This window comes from Gossypium hirsutum, chromosome A13 (genome assembly GCF_007990345.1).
Source record: "Gossypium hirsutum isolate 1008001.06 chromosome A13, Gossypium_hirsutum_v2.1, whole genome shotgun sequence".
Classification (NCBI taxonomy): Eukaryota; Viridiplantae; Streptophyta; class Magnoliopsida; order Malvales; family Malvaceae; genus Gossypium; species Gossypium hirsutum.
In genome coordinates, this window is record NC_053436.1 from 95,810,956 (window position 1) to 95,828,442 (window position 17,487).

A 17,487-nucleotide genomic window follows, 5' to 3' on the forward strand; every position below is an offset into this window, starting at 1 on the left:
TAGGTGTTGGGGTAAAGTTACATTATTATAAAAGAGGAATATAAGTTAAATTTTGAAGATTGGACAGTCACGAACCTGAAATAAAAATAATAAAAATTGGCATGAATAATACGAAAAAAAAGATAAAAGAAAGAAATCAAAGTAAAAAAAAAAAAAGACATGTAACGCTCCAAAAATATAAATTTCTGATTTGGTAGATTATATCATAATTAAGTATCTATTTTAGTGATTAAGGGTTTTGATTGTATATTTGAGGTCTTGGGTTTAAGCCATATTTTGGGGGAAAATTCAGTTATTTTTGTTTCTAGGTTTATCTCCGTTCGTTGGGCTTAAATGTTATTTTTTATCTAGCTTTGATAGAATGAGTTTGCTGGTTTGGTGGTAAGGTGTTAGCTTATCTTATGGTTGTGTGTTCGAGATCCTTCGTGAGCATGTGAAAATATTTTATTTTCTTTATCAAATTTATGGATGAGTTTGGTTTTAATTTAAACTCTTTAATAAAAATCTGTTTAGTTGTGGGATAAGATTTACTCCCTATTTCAAGTGAGTAACCTATAAGTCGTAATTTTGTTTTTTTTAGCGAAAATCTCCCAACGTTTCTTTTCCTTTACCCACACTACACGTTACCACTTCCATTCCCTCCTATTGCATCTTGTCCTTTCTTTTCCTTTTCCCATTCTTTCTTCCTTACTTTTTTCTTTACTGATCATTCTCAAATTGGGTTCTCATTTCATTCATTTCCTTCTTAGTATTTTATTTTGTTTTATCTTAATCCTTATCAACGTTCTTGCTTTCTTGCTATTGGATTCGTATTCGATGATTGTGTTTGTCACAATTGTATCATCAGGTAATACTGGTAGAGTCGGGATTCATGTATATTAGGATTTATGTCGTGAAATCAAAATTTTAATTGTTTCTTTTGCGCACTGCCATGAGAGGTACGAGAGGAAATTGGTGCTCCTCCAGCCACTTAGACGTTAGGTTGTTGTCGTTTACTACTGCGTAAGTGATATAACATTTTTGGAAGCCGAATGTGGGCATTTTTGTTGGAATATTCGGTTTTGTTTCCCTAAAATCGTTACTAATTAAACGTGTCCAGGCCGTGTAACAATCGAAATCGAAAAAATTAAGCTTCAGGACACGCCCATATGTCCAAGTTGTGTGACTTATACGGCCATGTCTTCAAACCATGTAACTTTCTGTCATTTGCTCCACTATACACACGGCCTGGGACACGTTCGGCGTGTGGTTCAATATATATTTTTATTTTTATTATTTTTTTCCTCTTTTTTATTTGTTTATTTATTTATCATTAAAATTATCATGTAATAAAATTAAAAGAATTAACAAAATTTAAACACTTGGGTTGCCTCCCGAGAAGCACTTATTTAGAGTCTAAGCTCGACTTTACCTTGTACGTGCATGGTTACGGTGGTTCTCGGAGTATTGTTTTATCAATTTTCACAATTTTAACACCAAAATAAGGTTTGACTCGAGTATTGTTTACCTTAAATGTACTGAACTCAAAATGTATTACCTCAACTGTACCGTATAGAAAAACATTTAGTACTGTAAATGGGTTCGATCCGCTTGACTCAGGCTCTGAAGGGAAAATTCGTGGATCCAATTTGTCTAACAGTACTCTGTCCCCAACCTTTAATTGGTTCATTCTCATCATATGCACATCATGTCATTACTTTGTCTCTTCATCGTGTTTTTTCAGTCTCTCATCAACATTCATTTGCGATTCATCTAGTTCGTCAAGTTGCACCATTCATTCTTCACTTGCCGCTCAATTTCTGTCACCTTGACTGAAACATGGCTCCAACATGTTTTCATGAGAGATTTCCTACAAAGAACGTTGAGCCACATGGTTACTAACATAAACAGAACATTCAATACCATCTCACTTACTAGAGACTCTCACAGATCTACGTGTTTGAAGGGTAATCTTTTCGTCACCTATACGAAGCACAAGTTCACCCATACCAACATCGATAATAGCTCTAGAAGTGGCTAAAAAGGGTCAACCTAAGATCATATGTACCTCACTATCCTCATCCATGTCTAATACAACAAAGTCCACAGGGAATATGATTTTATCAATTTTCACAAGCATATCCTCAATAATACCCCTAGGATACCTAATTGATCTATCCGCTAATAGAATACTCATCCTAGTGTGTTTGGATTTCCCAAGACCAAGTTGTTTAAACATTTTATAAGGCATGACATTAATACTAGCCCCTAAATCATCTAAAGCATTTTCAACATTTAAACTACCAATGAGATAACGAGTAGTAAAACTCCCTGGATCTTTAAGTTTGTTTTGTAAAATGATCGAGCAAACTGCATTGAGCTCCACAGTTGACGAGTCGTCCAACTTCCTTTTGTTTATTAACAGATCCTTTAAGAATTGACATAATTTGGCATCTGTGAAAGGGCTTCAACAAATGGTAAGTTAATGTGCAATTTTTTTAAGAGCTTAAGAAATTTACCAAATTGTTCTTTCGTGTGGTCTTTCTTCATCGCGTTTAGAGATAGAACATGAGTTTTGTATTCTCTAACCATTGGTTTTTGCTTTTTCTTATCTTCCTCAAGCTCATCATTTTTCACCACAACTTCTTGCATCGATTTCTACTCAGGTTCAACTAACCCTTCCACGTCTCGAATAGTAATTACATGAAGTTGGTCTCTTGGGTTAGTTTCAGTATTGCTAGGCAAGCTACCTTGTGGTCTTTCCGAAACTAATTTAGCAAGTTGTCCTATTTAATTTTCAAGTCTTTAAATCGATGCTTACTGATTTTTCAGTGCAACCTCGGTGTTTTGAAAATGAGCTTCTGACACTGAAATGAATTTTGCCAACATCTCTTCAAGGTTCGGCTTCTTCTCTTGGTGATAAAGTTGTTGAAAACCTGGAAAGGGTTGTGTTCTTTAATTTCCTTGACCACCCTAAGAAAAGTTGGGATAGTTCCTCCAACCTGTATTATAGTTATTACTATAAGAGTTATTTTGAGGTCTGTAATTGTTACCAATATAATTAACTTGCTCATTCTCTGTGCTAGAACCAAAGGGTAAACATTTTGAATTATTCTCCACTCTATTTGCATCGCATTACATCACTGGATTCACCTGCGTAGAAAAATATAAATTGTAAATTTTCTTATTTAATGCAAAATTATTTCAAAAATAGGGAAATATCCTAGTGGTTAATTGATAAATGGAAAAGCATGAAAAGTAGATTAAGGTCCCAAGTTCAAATCCTTTCCATTGCAAAATAATTAAATTTTACACAATCCCTTCTTTTTTTTTTAGTTTATGTCACCAATGCCTAATTAAACCTAGGTATAAATATTTTTTTAACAACTTTGATCAGCCTTTAATCTCATTTTCTTCACCCTAGTCGCCCTTCCCTTCTCCTCTTCAATTTTTCTTTTCATTTCCCCTTGTTGCTGCCAACATTGGCAATCATCGGCTTCTGTCTAACGTAATCGGCAATCATTGCCTTTTGTAAGAAGCAATCGACACTCATCGACTTCTGTAGCACCTTGTATGCCACCAACAGGAGATTCCGAGGAGATTTCGCAATTTAATCGAATTTATTCGGTATTTGGCAGATTTTCTACAATTATATTCATTCGGTGGTTTTACCACATCGAGCTTTGCTCGCATTTGTTGAAGTTTGGCATATGGGATCTTGGAAACTCGTGGTGTGTAGTAGATGATTTGGGTAGGAACTTCTACATCGCATCATTTGTATCACCCCATACTCATACACCGTTTGACATTGATTTGATAATGGCTATGTAATGATATGAAATTCCAATGATGGTTCTATGTTCCTCTGTTAATGCTAATATGTTTCACTATATTTGATATATATGTCCGTTTAAATAATTGTTCAACTCACACTGAACTTTCATAAGCTTACCCCCGTTGTGTGTAACTTTTCATGTAAACCACAAAACTAAAACCAGACTCGGCATATGAAGAATCACCTTGGACCTTGGACTATTTTTAATAAATATTATTAAGTCTTTATTGGTTTTGATTTGTAGTTTTTAATTATTTCTGGTATGTGGCTTGGTAATTTTTTATTTGGAGAGTTTTGTATGCATGGATTACTCAAGCATAATATCTGGAAAATGCATGATATCTGGCTTAAGAAAAATTTGACATTGATCCCTAATTTCTGTTGCATTACAAAAAACCGTTTTTTGAAGAAAATAAATCGATAAGCTGACTAGATTTCCAAAGTGACATGAATAATGGTTTTTCTGCTACATTAGTTAACATCAAGTTTTTACAAAGTAAAAAGACAAACAAACGTTTTTTTTCCTAAAACAACACCATCGATAATAAAGTGAATTCTAAGTACACATGCCCTAATAAATGAATGTTTTTAAAATAACTCAAAGTGCAATTATAGTTTTTCTCTAAAATGAGTTTATTTAATGTCTTCAAAAGTATCGTAAGTTGGCTTAGCCATTTTGGTAACTAAAGTAGCATTCTCAATCTAACCCTAACGTCTAGGCCGAGTTTTGGGAGGTTTCAAAGTCTCTAGCTAACCGACTAGTGTTGAAATAGCGGCTTGATCGCCTCTAACCATACTAACGTCTAGAGTAAGAATACTGCACAAAAGATATAAAATAAACGATGTCCACAAGTATACAGGTCAAGTTGTAATATAGTTACAACGAAGTAGGTAAGTACTCCGAGGATCGTACCTAAGCGAGGCTAGTACTAAATTAATTTTAACCTAAAAACAAATAGATCTAATTAGTGCTTTAAATAAATCATATTACGATAAAATTTAAATAGAAGTTTTGGGGGTTTTATAAATAAAGGAACAAAATAACATAAATAAATAGAAAACTAAATTATAAACTTCACCAAATCTAGCTACAAGTGATTTGCTTGCTTTGGTGGTTATAACTAATTCTAATTTTGGGTTTTTATTCAACCAACTAGTCATTAACCTAGTAGAATCTCTCGATCTTCCACTAAACTAATGAGTTTGTAAGAACTACTTATGTAATATCCTTAAACCGGGTTTAGTAGTTTCGGGTTTTTGGGTTCTAAGCGTGAATTGAGGAATTTATCGGGTTAATAGCAATTTTAATTTAATTTAAGCGGTCAATTTCATCTAAAATCAATTAATCAATAATCTGGAAAAATAAAAATATTTTTTCAAAAAAATTAATTTTAAAGTAATTAAATAATTATTAGTGAAAATAATTAATTTTGGTTGAAAAATAATTTTAAAATAATTTTTATTGGGGGTTAATTTGAGTTAAATTTAAATATTAATTAAATTAGATTTAATTGTAAAATAAGCAAATTTTTGGAGTATTTATTTGTCAAATAAACCTTTAAATTTAGAATTTTTAAGGGAAATGATCAATTGGTAAAGTAAGAGAAAGGTGGAGTGACCATTGGGCAAAATTCCCAATTTTTAAATTTCTGGTGGGTGGTTTCAATTTTAAACACGATGCATCTAGCCTACTTTTCACAACATTTACATCAGATTAGAGAGCTATAAAATTCATTTTCTTTGTATGATTTTAAAGATCTATCATCAAAGAATCGGTTCTACAAATTTCCTTCTCAAAATACTCTCTTTTCACCCGAAATTATTCACAAAAGCAGCCAAAAATATTCTGAAATTTCTTAAGATTTTCAATCAAAGGATTTAGAATGAATCAAACGCAATTATTATTTCTAAACTTATTTTTATGATGATTAAAAGCATATTTACATGATTTGAGTGATAATTACATGATTTTTTTATCAATGTCATCTTCTTTAAAAGCTTAAGGTGCTTTAATGGTGGATCTTGAATTTTGATAGGAAATCCATAAATCAATGGATGTTCCAACTCAAAATGGATCTATTAAAAGGTTTTTGATCTTATTTATCAAGATTAAACATGTTTTATAAGGTAATTTAAAGAAATTCTTGTCTTCATGAATTGATTTTCTGGATTTTTGTGAAATTGATTTAAATGTGAAATTGATGCTTAGTATATGTTTATTTGGTCTAGTATTGATGTTTGGGAGTGATTAAGAGGGCTGGAGTGATCGATTTTGTGAGGAATCAATTTTTCAACTTGATGATACAAATTCAGTAAGGTAACTTTGAGTGAGAATTCCGTGTAGCCTAGTTGATGAAAATTTGGGTTTATTATATCTTTTAAAAGGCGGTAATATGGTAATATTTATTTTATCTCTGCTAAAGCTCCGAATCTTTAAAATGATCGAGCTAATCGAAATTGAAGCTTAGATTTGCTTGGTTGATCACTTGGCTATGGTTGAGTTAGTTGTATGTTGAGGGTTATTAAAGGGGGATTTGGTAAATTGACCATCACTTATGCTTAATTGGATGATTAATTAATGATTGCAAAATTTTAATTGAGTTTTGGTTGGTTAATTTTGCAAGATTATTTATATATGTTTAAGTGATAAATTTTTTTGTTAAATGTTGGTAAGTGAGCATCTAGTGATTTTATGTGCTTGATTTGATTGACTATAATGGTGAACTAAACAAGTTTGTTAGGGCTTTTGGTTTATGTTATGTTGACATTTCAATTGATAAATGAACATTAATAATAGGTAATTGGTATGCTAGATTTAATCTGATGTTAAAATGGTATGTTACATTATTCACATATGCATTTTGGCACTTTAAATTGAGCACATTATTGACTGAAATTATGTTATGAATGATTGATTATATTGGCATTATAGCATGGTGGATCCATTGGATATACTTAGCATGCCATAGGATTTATGAGTATTCACCATATTATTATGTTATTTGTGAGCAATGAGGCTCTAGGTAGACTGATTTGGAGTAGATAAGGGAGTGTTGAGCTTGTGTCTCCACTCAACGAGACTGATTTGAGGCAATATAAGGAGCGTGTAGCCTCAGCCCGCTCAATCCGGGACTGATTCTAACCCTGATTGGGAGTAAGGAGATTCGTTTATCTGATGTATGATCAATGAAGCCATGATTGTATATGCCAATATAAATGTATGAAATGTTATATGCTAAATTGATGATTATATCCATGGTTAATTATGATTTTTTTGATACATGGTTAAGCATATGACATTGAACTATTATGGATTGATATTTTGACTGAAAATTTGTATTTGATTGATTCCGATTTAAGCATGATTTGGGTGCTAATTTACTCGTCGTTTTATTAACATTCACTGGGCTTTTTAATCTCACACACTCACATTCGTGCAGTTAATCGATGGGATTGAGGAGCTGAGGAGCCGAGCAAGAGAGTTCCAAGAGATTAAGGCTCGGTAGAAATTTAGTTACACATTTTAGAGATGTTAATTGGGCATTGTGGAAATTTCGGAACTTATTTTAATTTTGGTTGTAATTGGACTTGGACATTGGACATTTTTAATTTTGGATGGTTTTATAATATCAAATATGCATGTTTGAGTTTGATTATTGAATAATTTGCGATGTATTGTTGCTTGATAACACGGTGATTGATAACACGGTGTGTGAGGCATTATGTTTACACTAACCATTGTTTAAATGAAGCTTCCATGTAGTGGTTTACTAGCAACTAAGGTACGCCACTTGTTTGAATTAACCGGTGGGTGATACGCATGAAATTGAATGTTTGAATTAACCATTGTTAATAAATTTAATTGAAGGTGTATGAATATGTATTATATTTAATTGAGCTAAATCGGGTTTAATTAGCCATTAAAATACTCAAAATGGGGTTTAAAATCAAATTTTTCGCACAAAAAAAACTGCAGTGGACTGTTAGGGGTTTGAATTCTGGTCTTTTTAAATAGGTTCTCTAGTCCGTTTAAATTACAAATTAGTCCTGTAACTTGATAAATCTAATTACAACATTAAATGATAAGGAAACTTGATAAAATTTTAGGATTAGACTTGTAATTTTGATAAAATTTGTTAGAAATGCACTAAATTTAATATTCGGGTATAGTACTGATAGTTTGAAATTGTTACGATTTAGCCCTTAATAATAAAACTTGAATTAGACATAGAAAATAAAATCGAATTAAGCTGAAAATTTTAGGGCTTACATAAATTGACTAAAAGAGGGTTGGTAAATGTACAGATCTAAATTTGGGTTAGTTTAACCATAGGTGGTAAAATGATAAGAATGCCCTTAGGTTAAATTACTTATAAAAAGTTTAAAATTGGTTCACAAATTACTTCCACATTAATAAATAACTAATAAATGGATAAGATTGAGGTGTTATAAGGCCAGGGTGTATATTGGGAGGTTGTTAGCTGGAGAGTCACTTAGGTGGCTAATATGACGCTTCGACTTAGGGCCGGTCCATCCCGGTCAGGTTTGGGTGTCACAACTTATCTTTTAACCTCATAGTCCAGACCGGTTTGGGGCTAAGTGTTCATGGATAGGTCATATCAATTTTGGGTTAATTCTTACCTAAATGACTTCTTAGGGTCGTTAGGCCTAGGGTTTTTAAGTTCTTCCTCTCCCAAACAATTGATTCGTTAAGAAAACCCACAGAGTAATAAGTTAATCACACCTCCACTCGCTAATCCCCTATAAGAGGATTAGTTCCTCATAGATCTCATAAACATAATAAACTTGACAAAGAAGATATGCATAAAGAATAAATCAATAGTAAGGTTTAGAGAATCCTAAATTTTATTAATTGATGTAAGCGCAAAATCCACAAGATTTGGTTCGAATTTATAAATCAACTTCTCTGAATAACACAAAATAGAAAAGAACTAAAATGAACCTAAAGCCTAAATAAAAGAAGAATTAAAGATTAAATTTACAAAGAAAAACTTAGAATATCAAAATTTATCCTTTAACAAGTGCTTAAAAGCCTATTATAGAGTTAGGGTTGCCGTCGTCCTCAACCCTAGGTTAGTTGACGCTATCATGTTTAACTTCTGATTGTGAGGACTAAAACGTCCTTGGCTTGTAAGTACTTCTGTATAAGGTTGATATTGTGACACCCTAGTGTCTATGTCGCGACAATGAAGGCAGTATGCTCAGGCCGATATTGCGACACCCTAGTGTCTGTGTCACTACATTGAAGACAGTATGCTTAGCTTCATGGTAGCTTCAAGGGTGTGTCACGACATCCTATGGTTATGTCGCGACACCAAAGGCAATATTGCAATTCTTACATTCTACTACCTATGTTGCGACCTCGAATTCCCCATACATGTTGCAACACAGTGACCAGTATTGAGTTCCTACGCCCTTGTATGGTCTCCTGCACACTTACTAAATATGTTAGCTCACCTTTAAGCCTTATTTGGCCCCTAGGGTCAATAAAAGACTCAAAATACACTTTTTCTTGAATGTAAACTAAACTATAAAAAATTCGACTAAAACATAATAAAAGTGCTTATATTCAAGGTCCTCAAGTGCAAAAACTAGTTTAATCTGCTACATCGTAATACGACAGATCATGGCTATACACGATTCGCATGAATGAAAGTGAGCACATTAGATGTCACATAAGTCAATTTATTACTTTTTTAAATGATTTAAAGAATGTTGAGGTTCATATTGACGATGAAGATCAAACTATGCTATTATTGTGCTATTTATCCCCTTCATACAAGTCTTTTAAGGAGACCCTAATTTATGACAGAGATAAACTCTCTTTCAAGGATGTGAAGGGTCATTTGTTGAGCAAAGAAAAACTCAACAATGAGTTTGGTTCGGATAGCAAGTAGATAGGCAAGCCTCGATTTTGGTAGCAATAAGGAATCGAGACAAGAGATGTTGCTAATATAAGAAGTTAGTTTACGTCAAGACATATTGTTGCAAACTACGAAATAAGAGGGTTGTTGAGAGCAATGAGAAAGAATTAGCTTATGCTAATTTGGCGGACTATAAGGGTGATGATTTCTTGTTGGTGTCGACAAGCAAAAGCTCCAAACTTACGTCCAAGTGGATCCTTGATTCGGGGTGTTCTTTCCATATGTGTCCCAACAAAGACTAGTTCTCTACATACTGGTGCTAGTACCGTTTAGATTAGGATGCACGACAAGAAAATCGGGACACTATGAGATGTCAGGCATGTGCCTGATTTAAAGAGAAATCTCATCTCCTTAGGAAATTTGGACTTGATGGGTTGTAGAATTAACATTGAGCCAAGTAGCATTAAGGTATTACCTGGGACTCTCATTTTGATGAAAGATAGAAAGATTGGCAGTCTTTATGTTCTTCAAGAATCGAAGGTAATTGGTGAAATAAAATGTCCCTCTTTTGTTAAGGAGTCATAGTTAACTTGTTTGATGCAGAGGCAACTTGCTCATAGGAGGAAAAAAGGTATGACTGTTTTGCAAAGTTCTTTTTTAGGTGCAGTTTTAAAAAAACAAAGCACTGCATTCATGGAAAGAAAACCCAAGTCAGGTTTGATTTGGCAAAGACTAGAAGTCTTTTTAGTTTCAAATTCCAAGCATGACTTGGACTCAGTTAATATCCTGCAAATTTCAAGATAGGCCTATGGTGAGTTTTGGAAAAGAAGGCATTGTGGAAATACGCGTCAAGGTGAATATTTGTGGAATATGCCTCGCATTTCAGCATAAACAGTATGTGATGCCGCAACGAGGAGGAGCTCTTCATCCCGACGAGCGACCATTGTCACAACAAGAAAATAAGCTTCGTCCCGACGACACAACCATACTTTGTCACGAGAGAAGAAAGCCACGTAGCAACGAGGCAACGTGTTCCTCAATTTTCTCGGCTTTACTGCTTTCAGTTAAACATTATTTTAGTTTTCCACTTAAACTCTAATTAGTGTAGATTATTTTAATATTATTTGACCTACAAATTTAGGCTATAAATAGGCCTTCTACAACCCTAGAAAGATTAACCTATAACACATTTAGGTATTAACTTTTGCAAGCTTTTAGGGAATTTTGTGTTTAAGTTTTGAGGGTTCTTTTTCGGGTTTTCAAGGTTTAGTTTTTATACCCATCTTTGTACTATTCGTTTTTTCCAAATTAGTGAAACTATCTTTGCCCGTGGTTTTTATCCTCTTCGGAGGGGGCTTTTCACGTAAATTTTTTATGTTCGATCTCTTCAATTTTTTCGTTATTTCTCTTATTCATTCTTTACATAAATTTATCCCCAACATATCCAATCCTACCAACATATCTCGAATACCACTAGTGTTCATTCTTAATTAGAAGCTTTTAAGGGATGGCCTCTAATTAGCCATAAGGAAAAATTGGAAGTCAAAATTTATTCCACCATGGTTATCACTCTTGATTGCAATTTAAGTTGCTAATTATCTAGTGTATTCTCATCTATGAATTCAAGTTTCTCTTAATTGGATTTGAGAACAAGATCCTGAAACTTGTTGTCAGGGAAGGGAATAAGTATGTGAATGTGATGGCCAGATTGGCAAACAACATTTCTCTGAGTGTCACTAGTATTTAGGATAGATTATGGGTTTTAAGGATGATATAGCTATAAACAATTTTGTATGAATTAAATTATAATAAGATCGATTGAATTGGAAATTAATTAGTATATTGATTCAAAATAATGTAAATTATTTGTTGACTCGTAAACAGTATCAAGCTGTAATTTATCAACCAAATGAACCAATTAAAAGCTAATTAAACCAATTTTTCTTTGATTAAGATAAACTTTCATGGTCCGGCAAAAGAACACTATTTTTTTGACCGAATTTCATTTAAAATTAATGTAGCTGTCAGCTAATCCTTTTGATTATGTTTTTTATCTGCTTATGTCTGTAATGAGTAATCAACCTCTGGAATTGTTGGAGCTGATGCTATGTGCCCAACTATTAGTTAGCTCTTGAATGCACTTTTTTCTGAAAAGGAAAATTTTCAGATTACTTTTGTTTTTCCTTCAAATCAAGCTCCTTTTTTCCTTCAAATGAGTATCGGACTGACGCTTTTATTAACAAGGATAAAAATATACGAAAATCTTAATTCAATGGTTAGATATCCATCCACGTATCGAGTTCACAAATCATCACACCAAGTCATAACCCAAAACATATGGAAATGGAACTTTCCCCTATATATACATACATCTGTGTAAATGGGATCCTAGTTCCTACGTTGAGTAAAAAACATTAATTTACACCCAAAATAAAAACTGCAAAAATAAAAACAGAGCTATGGCTACCGCGGGAGGATCAGAAACCTGTAGCCATGGCTCCTCCTTAGAGTCATCTTTACTCCTTCCGACCAAGGAACCCAATTGGGAGGCTATACCCGAATCCGAATCCGAGAAGCTTTGCATAGACGATATGCTAGATGTGTATTGCGGAGAATTCGGGTCGTGGCAATTGAGACACTTTGTTTTAACGAGCCTGGCATGGGCGTTGGAAGCTTTCCACACCATGGTTATGATATTTGCGGACCAGGAACCTGGTTGGCGGTGCGTGGAAGGGTCAGGATCACGGTGTGATGAGAAGGCTGAAAGTGTTTGTGGGCTTGAACCAGGGTCTTGGGAATGGGAGGGTGGTCCGGGAAGCTCCACCGTGGCTCAGTGGGGATTGGTTTGCGGGGAGAAGTATAAGGTTGGGCTTGTTCAAGCCTTGTTTTTCGCTGGCTGCATGATTGGTAACATGTTCTCACCTTATCTTTCTCTTTATTCCAAAACCCGTAATATTAAACACGATACGGAAAATAACAATATTAATACATAAATTGTTAGGTTATTATCGTTATGCTAATGTAGTTTTAGGAACATAACAAGTTAGTTTTTTCTGGCATGGAAACCATATCTACATGGCGCAATAAATGCATTTGTGGACCCGAAATTTCATGGGAAAAAATAAGGATTTCTTTTCAGAAAACTGTTATCTGATCGAGCAATTACAGATAACAGAAATATTTTCAAAGAAAAAAAAAGGAAGTTGATGATCAAGTTGAAAGCTAAAGTTCAGACATGAAGATCATATTCTTGATGTTGATAATGTGTCTGGGTTCTACCATACATTTTCAATCTTCCTTTTGAATGTAAAGAATCACTCGTTCATGAACATGGTGAATGCTTGAATTCATGACTAAAACTAAATTTTTCTACACAATTATTTTTATCAGGCGCAGGAGTATTTGGTCATCTATCAGACTCAAGCCTTGGAAGAAAGGGTTCCTTGAAGACAGTTTGTATCTTAAATGCCATCTTTGGTTGCCTCACATCAATAGCGCCAGACTACTTCACATATTTGCTTCTCAGGTTCCTAACAGGGTTCAGCACCGGTGGGGTTGGCCTTTGCTCCTTTGTATTAGCCACCGAACCAGTTGGTCCAACCAAGCGTGGTGTGGCTGGAATGTCCACATTCTATTTCTTTTCAACCGGCATCGCCTTACTTGCAGGCATTGCTTACATTTTCCCTACATGGCGTGCTCTTTATGTCGCCTCCTCTGTCCCCTCTGTCCTTTTCCTTTTTCTAGTTATTCCATTCATCTCTGAGTCCCCGCGATGGTACCTTGTTCGAGGGAAAATAAATAAAGCAATGAAAATCATGCAAGCCATAGCCAAATCTAATGGAAATAATCTCCCTGAGGGGATTATCCTAGCACTGGATGATGAAGCTAATGATGCTTCAAATGATAACCAGAGTAGCTCCAAGGAAGCTGTCTCTGGTTCCATAGTAGATGTAATCCGATCACCGGTCACCTCTATTCGACTATTTCTTGCAGTCGGAATCAGCTTCACTTGCTCAGTTGTGTACTATGGCCTTAGCTTGAATGTTGTCAACCTTGAGACAAATATTCACTTAAGTGTCCTTCTTAATGCAGTGGCTGAAATGCCAGCATTCACGATAACAGCAGTTTTATTGGATAGATTTGGGAGGAAGCCGTTGGCAATTGGGACACAATGGTTCAGCGCAATATTTTGTTTAACGGGGAGTGTAGTGGGGAGTGTTAGGATGTGGGAAGTAATCAAAATGGGCTGTGGGGTTTTGGGGATATTTGGGATGGCTGGAACTTACAATCTGTTGTTCATTTATACAGCTGAGCTTTTTCCAACAGTGGTGAGAAATGCAGCCCTTGGAAGTGCAACTCAGGCGGCCCAGATGGGGGCTATTTTGGCACCATTTGTGGTGGTTTTGGGCGGTATTCTTCCGTTTTTGGTGTTCGGGATATGTGGATTGGTTGGTGGGATGCTTGCATATTGCTTGCCAGAGACACTGAACAAGCCATTGTATGACACCATGAGGGGGATTGAAGAAGGGGAGGCTGACTGGAGAATTACTTGAAGCCATATTACCATACCTTTGTACCATTGCCACGGATGGTCAACTTCATGACATTTTTTGGCATTGAACAACTGGTAACATATGCAACAGAAATAAGATGCAGAAATAGAGAAATTGAGGCCTAAACAGTTTTGAGTCATTTGTTAGTTGTTTGGGATTAGGGTTTGACCGGACCGAATGGAGTCCAAAAATTTATTTCTTGTCATCGTTCAAATAGCTATTCAAATTCTGAAATAATCAAATAATGCAAATTCTCAATAGAGACCTGAATGCCCGAGAAAAGTAATTCAAAGGATTCAATTTTTAGTAGCTCATTAGTGAATACTCTATGTGTAAGAATTAAGCTAAGAAAGCATTGGATTTTGTCTTTTAATATAAACAAAGTTCCCATAAAAAGGAGATTTGATCTTCAAGGAGTTTGATGATAAGATCTCTACTGAATATATACTTTATTGAAGATTTTGTGTGGATTAAAAAGAATTAGAGATTGCCATTACCTGTAATTGAATAAGTATTTTATTCTTATATATTGAAGACTGCTCGTAAATATTAGTTAATACGAGAAAAGAGAACACTTTATTAGACAATGTAAAAACTATTTTTAGTGCAACTATTGTAAACAAACTGAATTATGCTCATCAATTTACACCTAAGCTTTCATAGGGAAAGATTTAATTTGAAATATAAGTGAGATTGTAAGTATATTGAGGAGTGAATAGGTAAGTAAACTTGTATTCGTGCATGCATTGTAAAGGTTTTAGGCAGTAAGATTTGAGGGCGTTTTTTGATGCGTGCAAGCACAACCAAAATACAATATGATAAAGATGGACAATATATATTACATTTGTTATCCATTTATAAATAGTTAAGAAAGAAATTCTTGCAATGAGATGATAGAGATGATTTTAAGAGTGTATTATTTTTGTATCCGATTAAAAAATTATATTATTAATGTAGAAGATAATGATATAAAGTTTGTAGTGTCATTTAAAACAATCCAATATAAATAACGATGGAAAGCAAGAACATATTTTGACTAACACGTGTGCAAATCCCAAACAAAACTTCAACTCTTGATGTTTCCAACACTCTACTCAACTCATCAACTTTAAATTGAAGTTAATATCTTAATCAAACAAATTAACAATGAGATTTTATATATTGTAATTTGCACAATTCTTTATCTTCTTTTATTATTTTAATATATTAATCCTATGTACACCTAGGCTAAAATAATATAAGAATATTATTAATTAGATTTTAATTATCTTCGCAAAGTTGGATTTTACATTTGTGTACTAAAAGTCAATCCTTTTTTTTTTAATAAATTAAATTACCAATATATCATTTTTGTTTTAAATGTAATTAATAATCAAAATTTTAAATAATAAACTTAAAAATACTTGAAAATCCTATTAATCTTAAATTTTCGAGGCAGATAAAAGTAGAAATTAATCAAACATTTAACGCAATTTTACTTTTCTTATCAACTTTAGCTTTGACGTGGAATCTTAAGTTTCCCAATCTTTTGAAATTCTTAATATTTTATTTTTTTTATCCAAATATTATCTACACCGCCAAACAATTTGTACCTCTTGGGAAAATTAGTTTAAAAAGTCCGTTTTAAAAAATAAAAAATAATTAACAAATTAGGTTTTTTTCATATTTAGGAAAATAAGTCGATTTTTAATAGAGAAATAAAAAACACATCGATACTCGTTCTTCTAAAAAAATATTTTTGGGTGACAAAAATTTGAAGAGAAAGATTTATATTTATTTGTGTTTGTATTTGTGCTTTAGGGAAAAATTGTGATAGTTTTAAGCTATGTTTTAGTCCACGGTGATGCGGTGGCGCTCGGAGAACCACACATTTCATTTGACGTGTGGTGAGTGCACCATCACCTTAAAAGATGTCACATTGCAACTCGGGTTCTCAATTCACGGTAGTTATACAGTAACAGGTTGAAGTATAACTAGGGCTCCCAGTTAATAATGGTTATGCTTCACAGATTAAAGGTTAATATCACCAAAAAAGGATGTTTTATAAACCTCATATATAAGTTTGAGATCATAATCGTAGGGAAAAAATGGGGCTCACCAGTATTATCAACTTATTCTTTTTCTCCATCAAAGTAGTATCATTAACCTCATTGTCCGAAACTTGTATCAAAGGTGGGGGCAAGAAGACTTTTAGGAAAGAAATGACTATAACAGTGGAGAAAAATCTCGTAACAACCCCATTTTCATTGGTATCGAAAATGGTGGTTTTAGAGTCCCATTCTTCCATGAACGAGTCAATAAATTTTATTATTTAATATTTACGAGTTTATTGTAATAAACATATAATTTTGGTCTAGAATTTTTATTGATTGGTTAGTAGTTAAGGTACAAGTGTTTTAACCCTAAAATCAATGGTGTCGGAAATTGAGGTATTATGACCTCATTTCTGTAAATCGAATTCGTAAATATTTTTCTTAAATACTTACAGGGTTACTATATAGATGAATTTAATTTTTGATAGGTAATTTTGTCAAAATAATAACTAATTAAGGTATAAAAATCTAAAAAGTTAATCGCGATTGAAATTTATTGATTAAATGGGGTAAATTCTATTATTGCAAGGGTTAATATGGGAATTAGGCCACTATGCATAATAGTGGACGGTTAAAGCTTGATAATTAACAAAATTATATGAAAAAAAAAACAATGTTAAATTAAGTTAAAAAGGTATTAAATTATAAAAACAAAAAGGGATAGCCATTTTTAATCATCCTTTCCACCCTCCACCACCGTTTTCACCATTGAAGAGAAACCAACCTTTCGTCCAAACTTTATTGTTCAAATTGGTAAGTCAATTTTTGTCGCTTAGAAGAAAAATAAATTAATAGTGATTAATTTCTTTCTATAAAAAATTTGAGAGTCTTTTAAAAACAGCATCACTTTCATTTCCCTAATTTTTTTTCCAAATTGGGTTAAAAGAAACTTACCCAATATTTGGATTGAAATAATTTTTTTTTTTAATTTAAGCAACGGAATGTAAAAGGAGTTTAATATCTCTTATTTTCTCTTAAATTACTTAATATTTTTTATCCCAATTTAAAGTAAAAGATAAGAAAAGAAAAGCAATTTCTTTTAATGTGCTATAAATATCATTTTTATAATTAAAAAATATTATAATCAATAATTATTTTATAAAAAGGATATAATTGGAAAAAAATATTATAATTATTAATTT

At 33.2% G+C, this 17,487-nt stretch overlaps 1 protein-coding gene across 1 annotated transcript; it reads left to right on the forward strand.

Moving 5' to 3' along the window:
* Nucleotides 1–12,084: 12,084 nt before the first annotated feature.
* On the forward strand, nucleotides 12,085–14,512 carry LOC107894374 (organic cation/carnitine transporter 4). Its single transcript, XM_041085337.1, has 2 exons — nucleotides 12,085–12,606; nucleotides 13,090–14,512. The coding sequence occupies exons 1-2, from the start codon at nucleotides 12,159–12,161 to the stop codon at nucleotides 14,250–14,252; spliced, it is 1,611 nt and encodes a 536-aa protein (XP_040941271.1). The 5' UTR covers nucleotides 12,085–12,158; the 3' UTR covers nucleotides 14,253–14,512.
* Nucleotides 14,513–17,487: the final 2,975 nt, after the last annotated feature.